At 43.9% G+C, this 23,989-nt stretch overlaps 1 protein-coding gene across 1 annotated transcript in view; it reads left to right on the top strand.

The window, feature by feature from the left end:
* The window catches only part of ipo4 (importin 4), a 79,763-nt gene that overhangs the window by 8,384 nt on the left and 47,390 nt on the right, over window positions 1-23,989 (top strand). Inside the window, exons 4-11 of the mRNA XM_063060123.1 lie at window positions 126-167; window positions 1,834-1,963; window positions 3,855-4,034; window positions 4,452-4,517; window positions 10,269-10,370; window positions 13,163-13,246; window positions 21,360-21,521; window positions 22,157-22,210. Coding sequence (XP_062916193.1) covers window positions 126-167; window positions 1,834-1,963; window positions 3,855-4,034; window positions 4,452-4,517; window positions 10,269-10,370; window positions 13,163-13,246; window positions 21,360-21,521; window positions 22,157-22,210 — 820 coding nt within the window. The remainder of the gene's footprint in view (window positions 1-125; window positions 168-1,833; window positions 1,964-3,854; window positions 4,035-4,451; window positions 4,518-10,268; window positions 10,371-13,162; window positions 13,247-21,359; window positions 21,522-22,156; window positions 22,211-23,989) is intronic.

The following is a 23,989-nucleotide window of genomic DNA, read 5'->3' as shown; positions in this document are numbered from 1 at the left end:
GGTTTCACTATGTATATTTAATGGGAATTTTTGTTTTAACTTGGTATGGCATCCCAGATCTAACAGGTTCTTTCTCTCTCTCTCTCTCTCTCCCTCTCTCCCCCGCACTATTTTTTTCTCTCCAGTTTGAAGCCAGTGATTTTGCAGTCTCTCCAGCGGGAACATGAGTAAGTGGACAAATTTTGGAATTAAGTTGGGAAATGTGTAGCTCAGAAGGTTGATGGTTGGGTTGAGTAGCTCTCTGATCCTGGCAATCAATTTGCAAACGCTTTGTCGCTATACGAGGAGACATCATCAGAGCGCTGTTCACTTGTGGTGTGTCCTCTGAATGCTCGACCTTTATATACTTATCATTCAGTTGATGGTCGACATTACAGAAATGTGGCCAAGTGGTTAAGGCGTTTGTCTAGTGATTTGAAGGTCGCTAGTTTGAGCCTCAGCTATGGCAGCGTGTTTGTGCCCTTGAGCAAGGCACTTAATCACACATTGCTCTAGTCTGTGCGAGGAGTGGCGCCCCACACAGACTTCCAATCTGTGCCTTGTAAGGCATGAAAATGCCCAACGCAGGCCTCTCATGGTCTGAGTCGACGTTCCCTCCCCTCCCCCTCCCCCTCCCCATAGGGAGGATGTCTCATTGCTGATTGGTTATGTGTCAAACTCTGTGCGTTGTCTGGAATTTTGCCCACATTGGCTTATAAATAGAATTATTTGTGGAAAACTGTGCTTCTAGGAGCTTTCTTGCATGCCATGTCTTTGCTTGCACCATGACTCCCACTGATGCCCAGTCGAAATTATGCCCCTCTCAAACTGTACTGTATCCACCCTTTGAGAAGTTTTTGGGAAATCCACTTGTAAACCACAAAGACTGAAATGATGCCATTGAGATGGAAAATACCATAAAATCATAAGACAGAGGAGCAGAATTAGGCCATTTGGCCTATCGAGTTCCTCCACTATTCAATCATGGCTGATCCTTTTCTCCCCTCCTCAGCCCTACTCTCCGGCCTTTTCCCTGTGACCTTTGATGCCGTGTCCACTCAACAACCTATCTATCTCTGCCTTGAATACACCCAACGATCTGGCCTCCACAGCTGGTAATAAATTCCACAAATTCACCACCCTCTGACTAAAGAAATTTCTCCACATCTCTGTTTTAAATGGATGCCTCTCTATTCTGAGGCTGTCCCCTTGTCCTAGACTCCCCCACCATAGGAAACATCCTTTCTGCATCTACTCTGTCTAGGTCTTTCAACATTCAAAAGGTTTTGGTGAGATTCCCCCTCATCCTTCTAAATTCCAGCAAGTACAGTGAAGAGTGGCAGTAGTGAGATTGTGAGCAGGCATTACATTGCTGCTGCTCAGTTCCATGCAGACAGGATGTAGGCACAGACAGCAGTGCATTTCTGAGCGCAGCATCATGCACGTTTTCAACTATAGATTTATGTGCTCTATAAAATAAGTGTTCACATGAAGTCAATTTATTAAGGTCAACATTCTATACCTGTAACTCAGACCTGGAAAATAATCCAGGCTTTAGTGAGTGGGAAAGAAGCAGAGAGATGTTTCATTGTGATCTGGAGAACAGCAATCTTAAGCATTAGTATTAACATGGAATGCGGTATTGAATGTGCCAGTAGAGTAGTCAAGCTGAGAAAGGCAGGTTTCAGTGGAATGAGACCAGTTCTGGTTCTGCGCCCTGTGCCTAACCATTGGGAGTGTGTGATGGGAGCTTAGTCTGTCAAAGAGGTATAGTCTTGATATATCACCATGAAGGAGATGTGTAGGGAAGTTGAAGTCAGCACTTCCTCATATTCTTTTCATTCCCTTTTCCAGGCACACGGTTCGGCATGCAGTGGCTCAGCTGGCTGCAATTATCATCAAGCATGAAACGCCAGAGAAATGGCCACAACTACTTCAGTTTATAACTCAGTGGACTAAGAGCAGCGCTCCAGCAGAGCGGAAGGTATGTGAATGGCTGTGGGAGGTGTAGGTGAGGAGTGGCATTGTAAGAGTACACGTCAATGGTGCAGATGTTGTCAGCTTGAAAATGGTGTGCTGCAGGACCTTTTAAAATGCCCCTTGGCAGCCCATATAATATTGTATGGCAGCTTGTTCAATATACATACTGTGTGAAGAGGTTGCCCCTCAGGTCCCTTTCTTAGATGAGAAAATGCAGATGGAATGAAGAGCCTGCCCTAGCAGGGAGAATGGAGTCAATGATATAGATGTAGGTAGATGTACTATGGCTACAGTACTGGGCTAGGTGGCAGAGCTCTAACCCATTCTAAACCTTCCCACAGTAACTGGGTATTCAGCAAATTCAAGTCACTAATTAAATCTGGAGTTAATTCTATTCTCAGTAACAGTGACCATAAAAAGACTGAATTAATGTTAAAACCCTGTCTGATCTCCCACTGTCTCTCAGCAAAGGAGAATCTGAAATTCATACCTGCTCCAGCCTAAATGTTCCCCAAAATGTATTGTTGACTTTTCATTTCAGTTCAGCAATAATTGGAGATGGAAAACAAATGTCAGCAGCATTCGAAATCTGTGCAGGAATGTATTAAAAGGGGGGTGTAATGGGGGCTGGATGCAGAGTCTCAGTAGAATATTGCACAGCAGTGGGCTCCAGTGCTGAAATTTTATCCCCTTTTCTTGCACTGATATTTTTTCTCCGTTTATCAGATTGTGGTTCCTGAAGCAGCCAGAATAATACACAGCTGAAGTGGTTCTGACTAGGGTTTGGTCACACTGAATGTGTGTTCCCCTGTACATCGAAAACTAAGGGGTAAAGGCTGAAAACATTGGAAGCATTTAGCAGATCAGGAAGGTCTGAGGGAGGATCTCCGAACTGAAATCTTAACCCTGTTCCCCCTTCCACAGAAAAAGCATTTTCTATTTTTGGTTCGGAATTCCAGCATCTCTATTTTCCTGATATACATTAGCCAGAATCAGTTTCAGATTTATTATCACTGACTTATGTTGTGATACATTTGTTTTATGGCAGCAGTACAGTGTAAGACATAAAAAATTCCTAATGTACAATAAAAAATAAATAGTGCAAAAGAGAGGTAGTGTTCATGTGTTAATGGATCATTGAGAAATCTTATGGCAGAGGAAAAGCTGTTCCTACATTGAGTTTGCATCGCCAGGCTCCTGTACCTCCTCCCTGAAGGTAGTAATGAGAAGAGGACATGTACCAGAATGTGAGGGTCCCTAATAATGGATGCCACCTTCTGAAGCACCACTTTTTGAAGATATCCTCAATGGTGGGAAAATTATGCCTGTGATGGAGCTGGCTGAGTTGACTGCTTCTGTATCCTCTTTAATCATGTGCATTAGAGCCAGCATACCAGCCTGTTATGAAACCAGTCAGAATACACTCCACTGTACATCTGTAGAATCTTCGCTTCAAATCTCCTCAAACACCTAACATAGCATAGCCACTGGTGTGCCTTCTCTGTGATTACATGAAAATGCTGGGCCCAAAATAGATCCTCTGAGATATTGACACCAAGCTACTCACCCTTTCCACTGCTGATCCCTCAATGCGTATGTTCTCCTGACTTCCCTCTCCTGAAGTCCACAATCAAATCCTCTGTCTTGCTGATGTTGAAGATGAATAAAGAGAGTGAAAGGCTAGACTGAGCAAACCTACCTTCCTTTGATGCCAGGAAGGAGGGTTATGGTATCCTACAGCCAGAAGGCCTAGCCTGGTTAGGTGTTGAGACTTTAGGCATTGGGGTGGGGGGAAGAGATGTGTGTTTGGATCATGTCACTGGAGTGATCACTCCAGCAAAGTTCTGATTAGCAGGCCAGTAACCGGTGCATCTTCTGCCTGTTCTCTTCCTCAGGTTGGGATGCTACTGCTGAGCACCGTGGTCGATATCAGCACCGACTCCTTCAAGCGTCACTTCCGTGAGCTGATGCGGCTCTTCCACCAGACCCTTGAGGATCATGACAACCCACTAGTTGTCTTCTACACCATCCAGACTCTAACCACGGTGGTGTCGTACATGGGGACCGATGAGATGGTGAGTGTGGGCTAGGTCCTCTCCAAAAAGTGAAGCAGCCTCCCACGCAGAAGACCCTGCACTGGCAGTTCCAGTGAGCCCTGTTGAGGTTTAGTGTTTATGTACCCATTGAACACGTATCTGTGCTATTGTCAGCAATAGATCTAGGGGATCAAGCGACACTTAGTGGGCTCAATGGCCTTTTTGGTGAAATTGCAGCACAGAATGCGCATGTCTGATTTCTGTTGATCTGATGCTGCAAATTGCATATTTCTTTCTATTTCAACTACATGGTTAGTGTCTGTTGGTGATCCACTGCTGGTGATGAGCAGTTCTGGGGACCTGCCATCTCACTCCCATCACTCCCTGGCTTTGTGGGGGGAGGGCGGAGACGGTGTGTGAGGCAATTTGACAAGGTTGCTTCTTTTTCTTCTGCAGAACATGATGCGTCCTATGATCCCAAAGCTGTTGATTGCCATTCAAATCCTCATACAGCACAATCAGGTGAGTCAAATCATGAGAGAATAGGAAGCTGCAAGTTCCTCCTGGCCTGTGAAGTATTGAACTGCAACTTGTGTGAGCCCTTTAAATGACCCCTTTGTCTCTGCTTACCAGTTTTGCACGCTTAGTAAGAGCATTGGAGTCTCAGCACGAAAACAGGACTTTCAGCCCAACTAGCCCATCCCATCTATGCCATGTCTATTTGATTACATTTGGCTTGTATCCCGCTAAACCTTTCTTATCCATTTATCTGTCCAAGAGTCTTTTATATGTTGCTATTGTACCTGCCTCAAACACTTATTCTGGCAGTTCCACCACCCTCTGAGTTCTCAGGTTCCTTTTAAATCTTTCCCCTCTCACCTTAAACTGTGCCCTGTAGTGTTTGATTTCCCTTCCCTAGGAAAAAGGAAAGACGGAATCAAGATTTACCAAGAAAATAACCAGCCTTATGTTACCCACGTGCATTTTGTTTGCTTTTGTTCTTACAGGGCCTGAATCCTTCTCTTGGCTATTTGGGTGATAGTCCCCTGTAAACTTCCTTCCAGCATCACCCTAGATTTCCTGACCAGAGATGCATAATCCCAACTGCATTCCACTCCCCTACACCTCCCTGGCCTGGGATCTGCTGCACTATTGTTGGGATCATTACTGTCTGAGGGTGGGTTGAGGGAGCCTTCAGCCATAGATTATCCACCTCCCTGAACGTTTTATCACCCCTTGTTCAATCCCTTCCGACCTATGTTCGTGACACTTCTCACGCTCTTAAACTTTTCGATGATTTTAAGTTCCCTGGCCCCCACCGCTTTATTTTCACCATGGATGTCCAGTGCTTATATACTTCCATCCCCCATCAGGAAGGTCTCAAAGCTCTACGCTTCTTTTTGGATTCCAGACCTAATCAGTTCCCCTCTACCACCACTCTGCTCCGTCTAACGGAATTAGTCCTTACTCTTAATAATTTCTCCTTTTGCTCCTCCCATTTCCTCCAAACTAAAGGTGTAGCTATGGGCACCCGTATGGGTCCTAGCTATGCCTGCCTTTTTGTTGGGTTTGTGGAACAATCTATGTTCCGTGCCTATTCTGGTATCTGTCCCCCACTTTTCCTTCGCTACATCAACGACTGCATTGGCGCTGCTTCCTGCACGCATGCAGAACTCATTGACTTTATTAACTTTGCCTCCAACTTTCACCCTGCCCTCAAGTTTACCTGGTCCATTTCCGACACCTCCCTCCCCTTTTTAGATCTTTCTGTCTCTGTCTCTGGAGACAGCTTATCCACTGATGTCTACTATAAGCCTACTGACTCTCACAGCTATCTGGACTATTCCTCTTCTCACCCTGTCTCTTGCAAAAACGCCATCCCCTTCTCGCAATTCCTCCGTCTCCGCCGCATCTGCTCTCAGGATGAGGCTTTTCATTCTTGGACGAGGGACATGTCTTCATTTTTTAAAGAAAGGGGCTTCCCTTCCTCCACTATCAACTCTGCTCTTAAACGCATCTCCCCCATTTCACGTACATCTGCTCTCACTCCATCCTCCCACCACCCCACTAGGAATAGGGTTCCCCTGGTCCTCACCTACCACCCCACCAGCCTCCGGGTCCAACATATTATTCTCTGTAACTTCCGCCACCTCCAACGGGATCCCACCACTAAGCACATCTTTCCCTCCCCACCTCTCTCTGCATTCCGCAGGGATCGCTCCCTACAAAACTCCCTTGTCCATTCGTCCCCCCTATCCCTCCCCACTGATCTCCCTCCTGGCACTTATCCGTGTAAGCGGAACAAGTGCTACACATGCCCTTACACTTCCTCCCTTACCACCATTCAGGGCCCCAAACAGTCCTTCCAGGTGAGGCATCACTTCACCTGTGAGTCGACTGGGGTGATATACTGCATCCGGTGCTCCCGATGTGGCCTTTTATATATTGGTGAGACCCGACGCAGACTGGGAGACCGCTTTGCTGAACATCTATGCTCTGTCCGCCAGAGAAAGCAGGATCTCCCAGTGGCCACACATTTTAATTCCACATCCCATTCCCATTCTGACATGTCTATCCACGGCCTCCTCTACTGTAAAGATGAAGCCACACTCAGGTTGGAGGAACAACACCTTATATTCCGTCTGGGTAGCCTCCAACCTGATGGCATGAACATTGACTTCTCTAACTTCCGCTAAGGCCCCACCTCCCCCTCGTACCCCATCTGTTACTCATTTTTATGCACACATTCTTTCTCTCACTCTCCTTTTTCTCCCTCTGTCCCTCTGAATATACCTCTTGCCCATCCTCTGGGTCACCCCCCCCCCCGTCTTTCTTCCCGGACCTCCTGTCCCATGATCCTCTCGTATCCCCTTTTGCCTATCACCTGTCCAGCTCTCGGCTCTATCCCTCCCCCTCCTGTCTTCTCCTATCATTTTGCATCTCCCCCTCCCCCTCCAGCTTTCAAATCCCTTACTCACTCTTCCTTCAGTTAGTCCTGACGAAGGGTCTCGGCCTGAAACGTCGACTGCACCTCTTCCTACAGATGCTGCTTGGCCTGCTGCGTTCACCAGCAACTTTGATGTATGTTGGTCAAATTAGGTGTCTGATTTCATTTGAGTCTTGGCTGCAGTTCTGAACATTTAAGCAGTATTTTGCTTCCTGGAATGTTGTGCTGTGAACAATAGTACTTCTGGTGCTGGGAATTACTGTTAATGTTAAATCTGTACACATAACAGTGAAATGGGTATTTGGTGAATGGCTGTCTGCTCTCTGTGGGAAGTTGGATTAAAGAGTAAAATTGCTAGTTTTCTCATAGTTTAACTTTTCCTACACTTGGTTGTATTTGTATATAGTCACTTATATACATGTACTGTAATTTATTGTTCAGTGAATTTTGCAATGATTTTTCTAGCAGTTCCTCTGCAGCAAGTGTCACACCACTGATTGGCTCTTGCATAGGTTGTTCTTATTGGAATGAAACTATAAAACATGGGAACAGAATTAGGCCATTCAGCCCATTGAGTCTGCTCCACCCTTCCATCGTGATTGATTTATTCTCTCTCTTAACCCCAGTCTCCTGCCTTCTTCCCATAAACTTTGACACCCTTACTAATCAATCTCAACTTTTAGTATACCCAATGATGACCTCCACATCCATTTGTGGCAATGAATTCCACTGATTTACCACCCTCTGGCTAAAGAAATTGCTCCTCATCTCTCTTCGAAAGGGATATCCTTCTATTCTAAGGCTGTGCCCTCTGGTCCTAGACTCCTCCACTGAAGGAAAGATCCTCTCCACATCCACTCTACCCAGACCTTTCAATATTCAAGGGGTTTCAATAAGATCCTTCTCATTCTTCTAAACTCCAACGAGTACAGGCCCAGAGCCATCAAACACTAATAATATGTTCATTCTTTCATTCCCAGAATCATTCTTGTGAACCTGTCCTGGACCATCTCCAATCCCAGCACAACAGCTCATAATACTCCAAGTGCAGTCTGACCAATGCCTTATAAAGCCTCAGCATTATATTTTTGCTTTTTTATTCAAATGCTCTCAGAATGAATGCTAACATTGCATTAGCCTTCCTTACCACCAATTCAACCTGCAAGTTAACCTTTAGGGAATTTTGCACATAGATTCCCAGGTCCCTTTGCACCTCCAATTTTTGAGTTCTCTCCCTTTTTAGAAAATAGTCCATGCCTTTATTCATTCTACTGAAGTGCATGAGCATATACTTTCCTTCATCTGCCATTTATTTACCCATTCTCAGTTGTGTGTAAGTCCTTCTGCACTTCCAACTTCCTCAACACTACCTGCCTCTCCACTTACCTTCATATAAAGTATGTATCATCTACAAACTTGGTCACAACGCCATCGATTTCGTCATCCAAACCATTCGCATATAATGCGAAAAGTACCTTTATCGTCTCAATGGAAGAGCACAACCAATACCCTTGAGCACACCAACTAGGTTTTCCTGACCTGCCACAAACAATCGAAGAACAGAAAGTATAATACTAGTCAAAAAGGAGTTTCTGCTGCTGGCTACATGTTCTTCACAGTCCCATTTTGAATCTCCACGTGAGCGTGGGACACCTCACATCTGCCATGGTTGTTCTCCTACAGAGTTACCACTTCCAGAACACTTGAAGCATCTGCTTTGATATTAATTTCTTATCATTTCAAATAATTGCATTCCAGTGTCACTGGCTGTAGGTCGTGTGACTGGTCTTTAACACCTTTTTGTTGGCTCTGCTCCAGGCCAGCATCCAATGATTGCACCTTCTCAGCAAGTGACAATCTGTAATTTACGGCTCTTAGTTCTCAATCAGCAACCAGCTTGAATCATGCAGAATGGATTCAGACCCCAACAGTTAAAAACTTGCATGTTATATCCAACCAAAGAACACCTCACAAATAACTTCTTAATTTGGAAATGATCCCTAGTTCAGCAGATTACCTGAGGCATCAATGTATCAACCCATTGATGCCTCAGGTAATCTGCTGAACTAGGGATCATTTCCAAATTAAGAAGTTATTTGTGAGGTGTTCTTTGGTTGAACACTGATCAAGCCAAGCGACTTTAGCTCAAAATGAAGAACAGAGTCTCTTCATAAAATGGCAGCTTCCATCTCCTCCCTCATGGCAAGAACAAAGGCAATTGGTCTGCTTCCCCTGTCCTTGATTCATTCAAATTCACTGATTTGTATACTGTAGTTCTTTCTGACCAACAGCCTCCACAATCTCTTCAGCTACCTCTTTCCGGATCTGGGGTGTAGTCCAAATGGTCCAGGTGACTTATCTACCTTCAGACCTTTCAGCTTCCTAAACACTTTCTCCTGAGTAATATCAACTACACTCACTTCTGCCCCCAACACTTGAATTTCTGGCATATTGGTAGTGTCATCCACAGTGAAGACCGCTACAAAATATTTATGTTCGTCTGCCATTTCTTTGTCCCCCATTACTACCTCTCCAGCATCATTTTCCAGCAGTCCAATATCCACTCTTGCCTCTCTTTCCCTCTTTATATATCTAGAAAAACTTTGGTATCCTCTTTTCTATTGTTGGCTGGCTTACCTTATTTAATATTTTCTGTTCTTATTGCTTTTTTTTTAATGTTGCCTTCTGTCGGTTTTTAAAAGCTTCCCAATTCTCTACATCCCGCTATCTCCTGTCTGCTCCTCTTTTGAATCCCTTTATCACTACTACACTCCATTCTGCCACCCCCCCCACTTCCCTTCTAAACCACAGAGCCAAGCTCAGTGCCAGAGACCCAGTTACCCCAACACTATCCAAAGCAAATGCTGCTATTATGTTATTTGTCTAATCTGAGCTGGTTTTTACTATAAACTGACCACAACTTCTCTGTGCTTTGTCTTTTTTCTTCGTTATTATAACACTTACTAAATGACTGTAACCAACAAGTTTCATGCCTCATTCTTGACTTCTAAAAGAACCTTTGGATCACAAAAGCACCAAAATCTTAATGAGGACTAGGTATACTTTAACATTAGGAAAGGAAAGGAGAGAAAGAGATGGGGTTCTCATAATCAGATCCAGCAGTTTGTTCCCAAGTAGTGGTGGTGACTGGCATTCTTTGATTATCCCTACCTGTAGGTGGCATTGTAGAGCAGTTTATCGAGAAGCAGGAAGTTATCCCAGTTCAGGGATCCCGGCTTTCCTCTGTACCTACAACTGCATTATAGGTGTATGATCTTCACTTTGCTTCCTACCACAACTGCAGCTCTCTCCCTCTATTCCTACAGGATCAGGCCATCGAAGCTATGGAAGTCTTCAATGAGCTGATGGAGAGTGAAGTATCAATCATCGTGCCATATCTGTCCCAGATCGTCCATTTTTGCCTGGAGGTCAGTGCAAGAGCCTGCTGCCCAGCGGCCATGAATTTTTGTTGGCTCTGTGCCTCTTCCCAGTCCTTCCTGTCCCACCTTGGGTTATGGTTCCATTGGCTCCAGCAATGTGCAGAGTCTCACCCTTCTGCCTGTCTGTGTCATGCAAACAGTGATCAAACTCTTCTCTAAGGTGAAGCTGGGCTTACAGCAATGTGAACAGTGATCTGAGTGAGTGTGTTTGACAAGCCAGTGTCGAAGCCCATTGATGCTCCCTGCCAGTGGAATGTTCGATTGGACAGTACAGAGGGAGCTTAAATCTGCTTCACTGGCTGTGAATGGAGCATTAGCAAGTACCTCTACAGCTCGTACAGTGCCATGGAAACTACAGTAATTGGGTGCTTGAGGAGTGACCATAACCTGAGCAAACTTCGTTGGAAGATTCAAAATGTTTCAATTCTTTCTTAAACCAAATCTTAATAAAGAATTAAAAAGATCCTTAATCTAAACAAACCAAACAGCAAAGCTATGAGATGCAAAGTTGCCAAGGTAGACTGAAAAACTGTGTTAAAATATATTATAGTAAGTCAGTACCAACTAGCATTTAAAAATTAACTGTTTAGTCTACTTTATAACAAATATATATACCTCTTTTATACTGGTAATGCAACAGAAAAAGTCATCCAGCTATGGGAAAAGGGAAATTAAAAATGGTATTACAAAGTAAAGAACCAAGAAATTGATCAACACAGGGAAAGTGAAATAGGAGAGGATTTGATTGAGGACACAAAAAAAGGCTGTAAAAAAACTTGTACTGATACGTAAAAGTGAAAAGATTAGCTGAAGCTAATATGGGTGTCTTACAGACTGAGGCAGGAGGAAATCTGTGGAAGTAGTAAGGAAACTAAACTACACTTTAGTGTCTTCCTTCACCAAATCCTCAAAGAACCTCTCTGAGATAGTGCAGAAGAACAGAGCGAGAGAGAGTAAGGAGCTGAGTGAAATTACAGTACTGTGGAATCAGTGCAGTATAAGGATAGTCCCTTATGGGAGGCTAATCCAGAAAATTAAGATGCATGGGGTCCATGGTGAATTGGCTGTTTAGATTCAGAACTGGCTTGTGCATAGAACACAGAGGGTAGTGGTTGAAGGGACCTATTTGAGATGGAGGTCTGTAATTAGTGGAGCTGCGCAGGAATCTGTGCTGGGACCTCTGCTTGGGGCACAATACAGATCAGTAACAGATAAGGGCTGAGAAATGGCAGGTAGAATTTAACACACATAAATGTGAGGTGTTTCACCTCAGTAAGGTAAATGCAAGGAGATAGCAAGTCCCTTAACAGTGTTGCTGAGCAGTGAGATCTTGTGGTCCAAGTTTATAGCTCCTAAAATGTTGCTGCACAGATCAATCAGGTTAAAAAGGCCTGTAGAATGCTTGCTTTTTTTGTTCAAGGTATTGAGTACAAAAGTCAAAAGTTTATGTTGCAACTTTATAAAACTCTGGTTAGGCCCTATCTGGAGAATTACATACAGTTCTGGTTGCTCCACTATAGGAAGAATGTTTAGACTTCAGAGGGGGTGCAGAAGAGGTTTACCAGGATACTTCCTGGATTAGAGGACACATGCTACCACAAGAGACTGGATAAACTTGCGTTTCTTCTAGAGCATCGGAGGCTGAGGGGAGATCTGGTAGAGGTTGACAAGATTATGTGAGGCAAAGCTGGAATGGACAGAGAGTATCTGTTTCCCAGGGTTGAAATGTCTCATTCCAGAGGGCATGCATTGAAGGTGAGGGAGTAGGTTCAGAGGGGATGTGAGGGTAAGGTTTTTCACTCAGAAAATGGTGGGTGCCTGGAATGCACTTCGTGGTATGGTGGTAGAGGAAAGTACATTAGAGGCAATTGATGTAAGGAAGATGGAGAGATTTGCATGTTGTGTAGGTAGGAGGGATTAGTGTTTGCGTTTTGTTGATTTACTTTTTAGCTGGTTTGGCACAACATTGTGGGCCAAATGGTCTATGTTGTATGATTACAGAAATGAATGGGACTGGCAGCCTATATATTGCCAGGACATAATTAAGTATATCCAAGGTTTTGAAAGGGGCGAGGACAACAATTAATGGAATCACTGGTTGTCAGGTTCCAAAATTCTGGAGGTACTCGGAATTCCCATGGATTAATCCTGCGACTTAAGCAAGGCAAGAGAGGGAAAGAAGGGGTGCTACAGATCAGTTAGCCTGGAATCAGCTAATGTGTGAACTGAGGAAGGTAGAACTGAGTAAGTGGTAAAAGGATAATAAGTAGAGTCAGTGTGGATTACGAAAATTAAACAAGGCTTAACACATCTGTGCAGAGATGGGAAGTTGTATAGAGCTGAATTAGTAATGGGAACCATATGGTGTATGTGGACTTTCAGAACACCTTGGATAAAAAGAAATGGAACAAAATTTGAGCAGCTGGGACTGGGTAATAAAGGGGCCTAAGCTAAGGAATGGTCTAAAAACCGGTATGTGTGTTCAGTAAATTTAGTTCCCTGTAACATGTTCTGGGACGTCAAGAAATCAGAACCTAGTACGATCTCTCCTGCTCCAAGACCTTTTATTCACTTGTCTCAATGTCCCTGTTCCATGACTATTATGTCAGATTATTCTCGTTATTTCCTGAGACCTACCTTGGATCTACTCTGTAAATGTGGCTGTTGCTTACCCATTGGCAATTTAGTTCCCAAGATCTGCCTTGGACCTGTTGTGTAAATGTGGCCATTGCTCAACCATTGACAGTTTCTGAGGATACTGTTTATTTCTCCTCCACCAGATTGCAGCAAACCCAGTGCTGGGGGACAACCTCCGGGTGAAGGCCCTGTCATGTGTGAGCTTCCTCATCAAACTGAAGGCGAAGGTGAGAAGGATTTTGGATATGCAGTGCCTGTAACAAGTGTAAACCCCGCCCCCTTAGGGGTGGGGTATGTTCATGTTTTATTAGACAATAGGTGCAGGAGTAGGCCATTCAGCCCTTCACTCTGCTATCTTTAAGAGCTCTATCTAACTCTTTTTTGAAAGAATCCAGAGAATTGGCCTCCACTGCCTTCTGAGGCAGAGCATCCCACAGAACCACAACCCTCTGTGTGAATTGTTTTGTTGTTTTACAATGTTGAATCACAAAGGATTTAATTTGGCTCTTTTGACACTGATCAAAAGAAAAGACTCTTGTGTCAAATTGAAAACAAATTCCTACAAACTGGTCTAAATGTATTACAATTATTAAACACAAAATAATTGATTGCATAATTACTCACCCCTTCAAGTCAGCAATTACAGCCTTGAGTCTGTGAGGATAGGTCTCTATCAGCTTTGCACATCTGGACACAGCAATTTTTGCCCCACTCTTTGCAAAACTGCTCAAGCTCTGTCAGATTGCTTGGGGATCATGAGTGAACAGCCCTTTTAAAGTCCAGTCAAAAATTCTTAATTGGATTGAGGTTTGGACTCTGACTTGACTACTCCAGGACATAAACTTTGTTGTTTTTAAGCCATTCCTCTGTAGCTTCGACTTTATGCTTGGGGTCATTAACTTGCTAGAAAACAAATCTCACAAGTTGCCGTTTTGTTGCAGGTTGCGTCAGGTTTTCCTCCAGGCTTTCCCTGTATTTTGTTACATTCATTTTACCCTCCACCTTCACAAGCCTTTCAGGGCCTACAGCAGTGAAGTAACCCCAGAGCATGATGTAGCCACCACCATGCTTCACAGTAGGGATGATGTGTTTTTGATGATGTGCAGTGTCTGGCTTACGCCAAACATAGTGCTTAGTCTGATGGACAAAAAGCTCTATTTTGGTTTCATAGAACGTAGAATAGTACAGCACAGTACAGGCCCTTCAGCCTACAATGTTGTGCCGACTCTCAAACCCTGCCTCCCATATAAGCCCCCACCTTAGATTCCTCCAAATACCTGTCTAGTAGTCTCTTAAACTTCACTAATGTATCTGCCTCCACCACTGACTCAGGCAGTGCATTCCACGCACCAACCACTCTCTGAGTAAAAAACCTTCCTCTAATATCCCCCTTGAACTTCCCACCCCTTACCTTAAAGCCATGTCCTCTTGTATTGAGCAATGGTGCCCTGGGGAAGAGGTGCTGGCTATCCACTCTATCTATTCCTCTTATTATCTTGTACTCCTCTATCATGTCTCCTCTCATCCTCCTTCTCTCCAAAGAGTAAAGCCCCAGCTCCCTTAATCTCTGATCATAATGCATACTTTCTAAACCAGGCAGCATCCTGGTAAATCTCCTCTGTACCCTTTCCAATGCTTCCACATCCTTCCTATAGTGAGGTGACCAGAACTGGACACAGTACTCCCAAGTGTGGCCTAACCAGAGTTTTATAGAGCTGCATCATTACATCGCGACTCTTAAACTCTATCCCTCGACTTATGAAAGGTAACACCCCATAAGCTTTCTTAACTACCCTATCCACCTGTGAGGCAACTTTCAGGGATCTGTGGACATGTACCCCGAGATCCCTCTGCTCCTCCACATTACCAAGTATCCTGCCATTTACTTTGTACTCTGCCTTGGAGCTTGTCCTTCCAAAGTGTACCACCTCACACTTCTCCGGGTTGAACTCCATCTGCCACTTCTCAGCCCACTTCTGCATCCTATCAATGTCTCTCTGCAATCTTCGACAATACTCTACACTATCTACAACACCACCAACCTTTGTGTCGTCTGCAAACTTGCTAACCCACCCTTCTACCCCCACATCCAGGTCGTTAATAAAAATCACGAAAAGTAGAGGTCCCAGAACAGATCCTTGTGAGACACCACTGGTCACCAATATTTCATCAGACCATAGAAATCTTCTTCCAGCTAACTTCAGAGTCTTCCACGTGCCTTCTGGCAAACTCTAGCTGAGATATCCTTTGAGTATTTTCCCCCAACAGTGGCTTTCTCTTTGCCACTCTCCCATAAAGCTGCATCTGGTGAAGAATCCAGGGAACAGTTGTTGTATGCACAGTCTCTCCCATCTCTGCCACTGAAACTTGTAACTCCTCCAGAGTTATCATAGTCTCTTGGTGGCCTCCCTCACTAGTCCCCTTCTTGCACAGTCACTCAGTTTTTGAGGATGGCCTGCTCTAGGCAGATTTACAGCTATGCCCTGTTATTTCCATTTTTTGATGATTGACTTAACTATACTCCGACGGATATTCAGTGACCTGGAATTTTTCTTGTATCCATCTCCTGCATACAATAACCTTTTCACAAAGTTGCTTGGTGTGTTCTTTTGTCTACATGGTGTAGTTTTTGCCAAGATACTGACTCACCAGCAGTTGGATCTTCTACTTCTGATTTTTAATGGTGGTTGGCACCTCTAACTGGACTGGAGTGTAGTGTAGAGAGTGGGGAAATAAAACCCCCACTAGTTCTTTATCAAATGAAAACTAAATTACCCCAAAAAAAGCCTTATAAACTATAAATAATGAAAGAAAATTTTGTGGTCACTTCCATAATTTAGTAAAGTTTTTAAATGAAAACTATCAACCCCAAAACTAATAGTGCAGCCTGCAGTTGCTTTCTTTCAACCTTGTATGCTTCACACTGTAAAATATTATGCTCAACTGTTTCATAATGATGATAAAACCCACACACCTCAGAATGATGTTTTCCAACAAGATACAAGAAATAATTAAACATGCCCAATTCTAAGCAGAGTCAATATAATTCCTTCCCTGGTTTTACCCCCTTCTCCCATCAACCCAACAGTTTTATGTATTCAGTAAAAGTCTTTCCCTTTATGCCATTATCCCACGTTTCACCATAATCCCCTAATTCTTAGCCCCACCAGTCCCTTTGCTTCTGATTTGCTAAGTGGAATGTCTATATCCACAGCTGAACTTTTAACAGCTTTTTTGGCCAAACAATCAACCCACTCATTCCCTTCAACACCATAAGAAGAGGACATGTAGACCAATACTTTGAATATGAAATAAAGTTTGAAGAGCTTCCAGCAGAAAATCTGACCTACTGCTAGAATGACCGGTTTTAAGAATAGTCAAAACTGAAAAAGAATTTGAACAAATTACAACTTTGCAAGGACAGATTTCCTCCCCCCACTATAAGCCCAAAATGCTGGCAATCAATTCTACTGTGTATACTGATAACGTTAATAAGACATTTCTTTATTGTTACCTGTAGTTCAAGCACAAAAACAACTACACCAACATTCCCAGTTAAATTATCTTTTGATTCATCAGTAAAACTAGTTAACATATTACAATAGTTTTCCTCAACATATTGATGAACCAGCAGACTCTCAGGCATATCCAAATCCTTGGACTTCATTAAATCATGCAACCTAAAATCAACAGAAGTCTTGTAAAAAACCGAAGTGGGGTTACCAAAAAAGCTACATATTGCATAAACCAGTTACATGTTGCATAAACCAGTAAACCCATATTCCTAGTGATAAGAACCGAGCCACTCAAAACTAAAAACTTTCTTCTTGTGATGTTCTTAACAGCCTCCCAACACACTTTTAACAGGGTGATCATTCCTCTGTCCCCTCAAATTAATCCAGTACATTAATATCAACTTCAACCTCCACAACTGTAAGAGTAATTGTCCCATTTGAGCCAGTAAATCCAAAACAGGAGACAACTTTACTGTACCACAACAGTCTTGTATCAATGTGCTTGTATCACATCCATAAGCCACACAGCCATAATCAAGGTCTGATCTAACTGAACAAATATAAATGGTCAACATAGATTGCCATGTAACACCACAAGAATAGACACCCAAAGATATTTAATGCCCCTAACAGTTGGGCCTTCTAGGTACAGGTATATGTTTACTACAATCAATTGAAGCACCTTGATTGCACACAGATGATCTCCATTTAACTAATTATATGACTTCTGAAACCAATTGGTTGCTCCAGTGATGATTTGGTGTGTCGTATTAAAGGGGGATGAATGCTTATGCAATCAATTATTTTGTGTTTTATATTTGTAATTAATTTGGATCACTTTGTAGAGATCTGTTTTCACTTTGACATGAAAGTCTTTTTTCTGTCAATCAGTGTCAAAAAAAGTCAAATTGAATCCACTGTGATTCACTGTTGTAAAACAATAACACATGAAAACTTCCAAGGAGGCTGAGTACTTTTTATAGGCACTGTAGTTCTATCTTATTCCATAACTGTTTTAAAACCAATAGAATTATGGTGTCTGTGCTTCCCCCACCAACACGTTGACCACTTGCCTAGCCTCATTTCCTTAGAGGAGGTCAAGTGTAGCCCCCACTTTAATAGTACTATTTCTATAAAAGTGGTTTGCCATTGTCTTCTTCTGGGCCGTGTTTTTACAAGGCAAGTGACCCTAGCCATTATTAATATTCTTCAGAGGTTGTCTACCTGGAGTTAGTGGCCACTTGTGATATGCACTAGCTGCTCATACAACCATCCACCACCTGCTCCCGTGGCTTCACGTGACCCTGATCAGGGTGGGGAGGGGGTCTAAGCCAGTGCTACACCTTGCTCAGGAGTGACCTGCAGAGGAAAGAGCACCTTACACCTCCTTTGTTCGGGACGTATTTCCATCCTGCCACCTCCTCAGATAATATTAAGAAAGTTAAAATCCCTTTGGTTATATTCCCATTGTTTCTGTGCCTATCTGGAATAATTACATATTTGCTTCTCTAATTCTTATTGGCTATTGGTGGAAGAGTATAATCCTACCAAAGTAGTCACCCATTCTTATTTCTGTGGCGTACTGGATGACACCCCCCCACCCCCACCAAGAATAGCCTATAGTGGTTCCATGATGTTCTCCTTAACCAGTCATATCACTAGTCTTTCCTCCCTCCACTTGTTCATGCCAGAAGCATCAATACCCTGGAACATTGAGATGCCCTAGTCTGCCCATCCCTCGACCATGTTTCCAGGCTAGCAGTAATATCACTTCCCATGTGCCAATCCATGTCCTGAATTTATGTGCCTTATCTCTCAGACTTTTTACATTAAAATAAATGCTGTTTAGTCTGTCAGACCTTCCTCACTCCCTGCCTGTCCTGCCAACTGGACTTGCTAGCTTTAACTTCTACATTTGTTTCAACTTTCTCATCTGCTACATTACTCCTTTGTTCCCAGCCCACTGCCAGACCAGTTTAAACCCTCCCTCGTAGGAGTAGGAAATCTCCTTGCCAAGATACTGGTCTCCCTGCAGTTTAGGTGCAACCTGCCTCACTTGTACAGTAGCTGAACCCCTTCCTCATCCACCAGCTCTTCAGCCAAGGGAACATTTGCCCGCCCTCCTATTCCTCCCTCACAAGCATTGAACATAGGGAGTAACATTGAGAATGCAACTCTACTTTTCTTGTATTTTAACTGCCTACCTAATCACCAAATTCACTCTGTAAGAGTGAAACCCATCTCTTTTCTTGCCATGTCATTGATACCAATATAGAAGATCTGACTCTCTTCTCAAAATATTTTACATTCACTCAGAGAGGTCTTGATCCTGGCACCAGGGAGGCAGCGCACCATCCTGGAGACCCACTGGTGGCCAGAGAAATGTCTGTCTGTGCCCCTATTTCTGGGGTCCTCTGTCACTACCCCTCACCTGGTCTTTAACCTCCACTGATGCACAACAGAGCCAGTCCTGGTGCCTTGGCTATTGTTGTTTTCTCCCAGAGCCATTCCTCGCAACAGTATCCAAAGCAGTATGCTAGTTAGAGAGGGGAACAGCCGCAGGGGCTCCTGCACTGTGTGCCTGACCTGCCCAGGGTGGACCCATCTATCAGGCTGAATTCACAGTAAGTCCAGTTGCCCTTCCAACTGATCCATGTGGTCTGAAAGAATCTGCAGCTGGGCACCGCTCCTGGAGATGTGGTCATCACGGACGACTCTTCGACGCTTCCTGCTCTCTCACATCTTGAGCAGGAGCCCACTTCTCCACTGACTGCCATTACTGAAGTTAGTGTTTGGATAAAAGAAAGAAAAAGGAAAAACCTCGCCTTGATCATGTGCCTTTCCACTGCTCAGTCTTGGTGAAGCCTCGAGCACAGCTGCTGTTCCTGGGCTTGAATATAAAGGAGGATAGTAAAAGCTTCTTTAAGTATGTGAAAAGGGAAAAAATAGTTAAGACCAAAATTGGGCCCTTGAAGACAGAAGTGGGTGAATTTATTATGGGGAACAAGGAAATGGCAGACGAGTTGAACAGGTACTTTGGATCTGTCTTTACTAGGGAAGACACAAACAATCTCCCAGATGTAATAGTGGCCAAAGTACCTAGGGTAATGGATGAATTGATGGAAATTTATACTAGGCAGGAAATGGTGTTGGATAGGCTATTGGGTCTGAAGGCTGATAAGACCCCGGGACCTGATGGTCTGCATCCCAGGGTACTTAAGGAGGTGGCTTTAGAAATCGTGGACGCATTGGTAAGCATTTTCCAATGTTCTATAGATTCAGGATCAGTTCCTGTGGATTGGAGGGGGATTAATGTTGTCCCTCTCTTCAAGAAGGGAGGAAGAGAGAAAACAGGGAATTATAGACCGGTTAGCCTGATGTCAGTGGTGGGAAAGATGCTGGAGTCAATTATAAAAGATGAAATTACGACACATCTGAATAGTAGTAACAGGATTGGTCTGAGTCAGCATGGATTTACGAAGGGGAAATCGTGCTTGACTAACCTTCTGGAATTTTTTGAGGATGTAACTATGAAAATGGACAAGGGAGAGCCAGTGGATGTAGTGTACCTGGACTTTCAGAAAGCCTTTGATAAAGTCCCATATAGGAGATTAGTGGGCAAAATTAAGGCACATGGTATTGGGGGCAGAGTACTGACATGGATTGAAAATTGGCTGGCTGACAGAAAACAAAGAGTAGCGATTAATGGGTCCCTTTCGGAATGGCAGGCGGTGACCAGTGGGGTACCGCAGGGTTCAGTGCTGGGACTGCAGCTGTTTACAATATATATTAATGATTTAGATGAGGGAATTAAAAGTAACATTAGCAAATTCTCCAATGACACAAAGCTGGGTGGCAGTGTGAAATGTGAGGAGGGTGTTATGAGAATGCAGGGTGACCTGGACAGGCTGGGTGAGTGGGCAGATGCATGGCAGATGCAGTTTAATGAGGATAAATGTGAGGTTATCTACTTTGGTGGTAAGAACAGGAAGGCAGATTATTATCTAAATGGAGTCAAGTTAGGAAAAGGGGAATCACAACGATATCTAGGTGTTCTTGTACATCAGTCACTGAAAGCAAGAATGCAAGTTCAGGCAGTGAAGAAAGCTAATGGCATGCTGGCCTTCATAACAAGGGAAATTGAGTATAAGAGCAAAGAGGTCCTTCTGCAGCTGTACAGGGCCCTGGTGAGACCACACCTGGAGTACCGTGTGCAGTTTTGGTCTCCAAATTTGAGGAAGGACATTCTTGCTATTGAGGGAGTGCAGCGTAGGTTCACAAGGTTAATTCCCGGGATGGCGGGACTGTCATATGTCGAAAGATTGGAGCGACTGGGATTGTATGCTCTGGAATTTAGAAGGCTGAGAGGGGATCTTATTGAAACATATAAGATTATTACGGGATTGGACATGCTGGAGGCAGGAAGCATGTTCCCACTGATGGGTGAGTCCAGAACCAGAGGCCACAGATTAGGAATTAGGGGTAGGCCATTTAGAACGGAGTTGAGGAAAAACTTTTTCACCCAGAGAGTGGTGGATATATGGAATGCTGTGCCCCAGAAGGCTGTGGAGGCCAAGTCTCTGGTTGCTTTCAAAAAAGAGATGGATAAAGATAGCGGAACCAAAGGTTATGGGGATAAGGCAGGAACTGGATACTGATTGTGGATGATCAGCCATGATTACAGTGAATGGTGGTGCTGGCTCGAAGGGACGAATGGCCTACTCCTGCACCAATTGTCTATTGAGTCTGAGGACTCTCCCATTGAGCACCTCAGGCCAGGTTACCACATTAAAACTCAGTCTGTAACTTTGCTGCCACCCAACAGGCAATCATGAAGCAGAAGCTGCTGCCCAGTATCCTGAATGTGCTATATCCCATCATGTGTGCAGCCCCGCCAGAGGGTGAAATGGATCCCGAGGACCTGGACCTGGATGATGACATTGAGGATGAGGTGGAAGCTCAGACCCCAAAGCACTTTTCAACACAGGTAGGTGGGACGGCAGGATAAAAGGAGATGACAGAGGGGTGTGTCACACACTGTCTGAAGGGAAGTACTGGAGGAAAGAAGCATTACCAAAGGGACGGGTCTGGGAAAAGGATGGTTCTGAAGATGGGTGACTGGGGTGGGATTATACTGGGGAGGGGGTGCATCGGAGAATGAATGGGATGGGATTAGAGAAGAGCTAGGACTGAGGGTGTAGTTGGTAAAAGAATTACAGTATTCTTGGAGCTGACATTGTGGCATTGAACTTCATCCAAGTTAAACACTTGTCTTTCATTCTTGACTCAGTTATCTCTGTAAGCTGATACATATTACCCAACTTAACAAAAGGCACAGAACCTCTTCTGATGCCTTGAGTGGGATTGTTTCCCAGTAGGACGGTGTTGGATATCTCAACCATGCTGGTGAATGTTTGCTCCCCCTTGTCTATAATTTTTTTCCTGAGCTGGTGTTCCAAAGGCTTCAGGGAACCTCTTCCCCCATTCTGTCTGTCCTTTTCTGTAACTGCACTCAGATAGTGGAACCATCCTTGCAAACTTGCACCAATAGTGACCAGGGCCAGGCTAAGGGGGTGCTCCAGATCTACCTACAGTTTGAAATGTCCCTCTCCTCTCTCCCAGGTGATCGACATGCTGGCTCTACACTTGCCTCCAGAGAAGCTTTTCTTCCATCTGGTGAGTTCAGCCTGACGATGAGGAGGTACAGGTTGGGAAAGGGCAGCTTGGCATGAGGGATAGTGTGGGTGACAGCATTGAAGTCAACTCATTCAAGTCACCCTTTGGTCAGAATGGTGGCAGCAGCAGCAGCAGAAGTTGGACAGGAATGGAAGAGACATGGCAATAGGGGAAGGCTGCTAAAGGAATGATAGTACAACAAATGATATTTGTTATACACAGGACCCCACTATGGGAATTAGAACATAGAGCAGTACAGCACAGTGAAGACCCTTCAGCCCACAATATTGTGCTGACCTACTCAACCAACCCTACAATCAACCTGACATTTCCCTCCTACACCTCCTATTTTCCACTCCATTTTCATTCACATGTCTAAGAATAACTTGTGTCCCTAATGTATCAGCATTTACCACCATCTCCAACAATATATCCCAATGTAACCACTCTATGTAAAAGCACCTACTGTATCTCTAACACCTCCTCTAAACCTTCCTTCACTCACCTTAAAAGTATGTCCTCTGGTATTAGTCAAGACCACCCTGGTAAAGTCACTGACTGCCCACTCTGTTTGTGCCTCTTAGAAACTTTTGCATATCTGTCAAGTCACCTTTCATCCTCTTTCACTTCAAAGAGGAAAGCCCTAGCTCGCTCAACCTTTCTTCTAAAGACATGCTCTCCAATAAAGCAACTTCCTGGTAAATCTCCTCTGCACCCTCTCTAAAACTTCCACATGCTTCCCATAATGAGGCAACCAGAACTGAACACAACACTCCCAAGTACTCCCAAGAATTAGTCCTGATGGGAAACCTTTTTGACTGAGGATATAGAATGCAGGTGAAATGGGAGAGCTTGTTGCCCAGAAATGATAGTTTGAGGAGGGTCTTGGAATATGTAGAGTGTCAGCATTCCTCACTTGTGAGATTTAAATCTGAGCTCCATGTCACGGAGTATCAATGGTGCACAGTCCTGGTAAAGGCCAAGCAGGTGACAAGACCAGAAACCCAGCGGTGGTTAGTCGGCAGAAGCTGCAGAATGTGATGAGGACAAATATCTATAGTTGCTGCCTGACCTGCTGAGTTCCTCCAGCATTTTGTTTATGTTGATCAAGATTTCCAGCATCTGCACAATCTTTTGTGTTTAAGAAATAACCATGCAGTTCATAAGAGGTGAGAAACTATGTTCTTTCTGTTTGACAAGAGGATCTAATACTAGTGGTCATAGGATTAAAGAATGTTAGAAAAAGAACGATGGGGAAGGTGAGAACCTTTTCCCATTTAAAGTTGTCAGGATTTGAAACTGATTCCATAAAACTTGTTAAAATGGGACTTGGATAGGCACTGGAGGATGAAGACCTTTGAGGACTGATGCAAGAATGTCATCCTCTGAGAACAAGCATGACATCATTGTCTAGAGCCCACAAGGGCTGAAAGAAGGGGAGTATATATGAATTTTTTTTTAAGGAACATCCAAGTTGGATTCAATGGTAATATCTAGGGTTGGAAAGCAAAGCTGGTTGTAACAGCCAATCAAATCACATTAGGCCAGTTCCCCCAGATTAAGGGAATATAATGTGATTTCCCCAAGAAAAGATGTCAGAGTGTTCTTTAAAAAAAGGAAGATGAGTGTAAACAAGTGAGTTGAGCCAAGGGCCAGTTTCTGTGCTGTATTACTCTGACTAAGAGAACAAGGGAGGCAATGCATCAATCATCTTGGTAAATTTGGATAAAGATCTGGTCTGCATGGGTTTTGTGAATAAAGGACATGGGTCAGAGAGAC

This window comes from Mobula hypostoma, chromosome 10 (genome assembly GCF_963921235.1).
Source record: "Mobula hypostoma chromosome 10, sMobHyp1.1, whole genome shotgun sequence".
Taxonomy (NCBI): domain Eukaryota; kingdom Metazoa; phylum Chordata; class Chondrichthyes; order Myliobatiformes; family Myliobatidae; genus Mobula; species Mobula hypostoma.
Note: the sequence above shows the minus strand (reverse complement) of the source record. Positions and strands in the feature narration are given on the sequence as shown.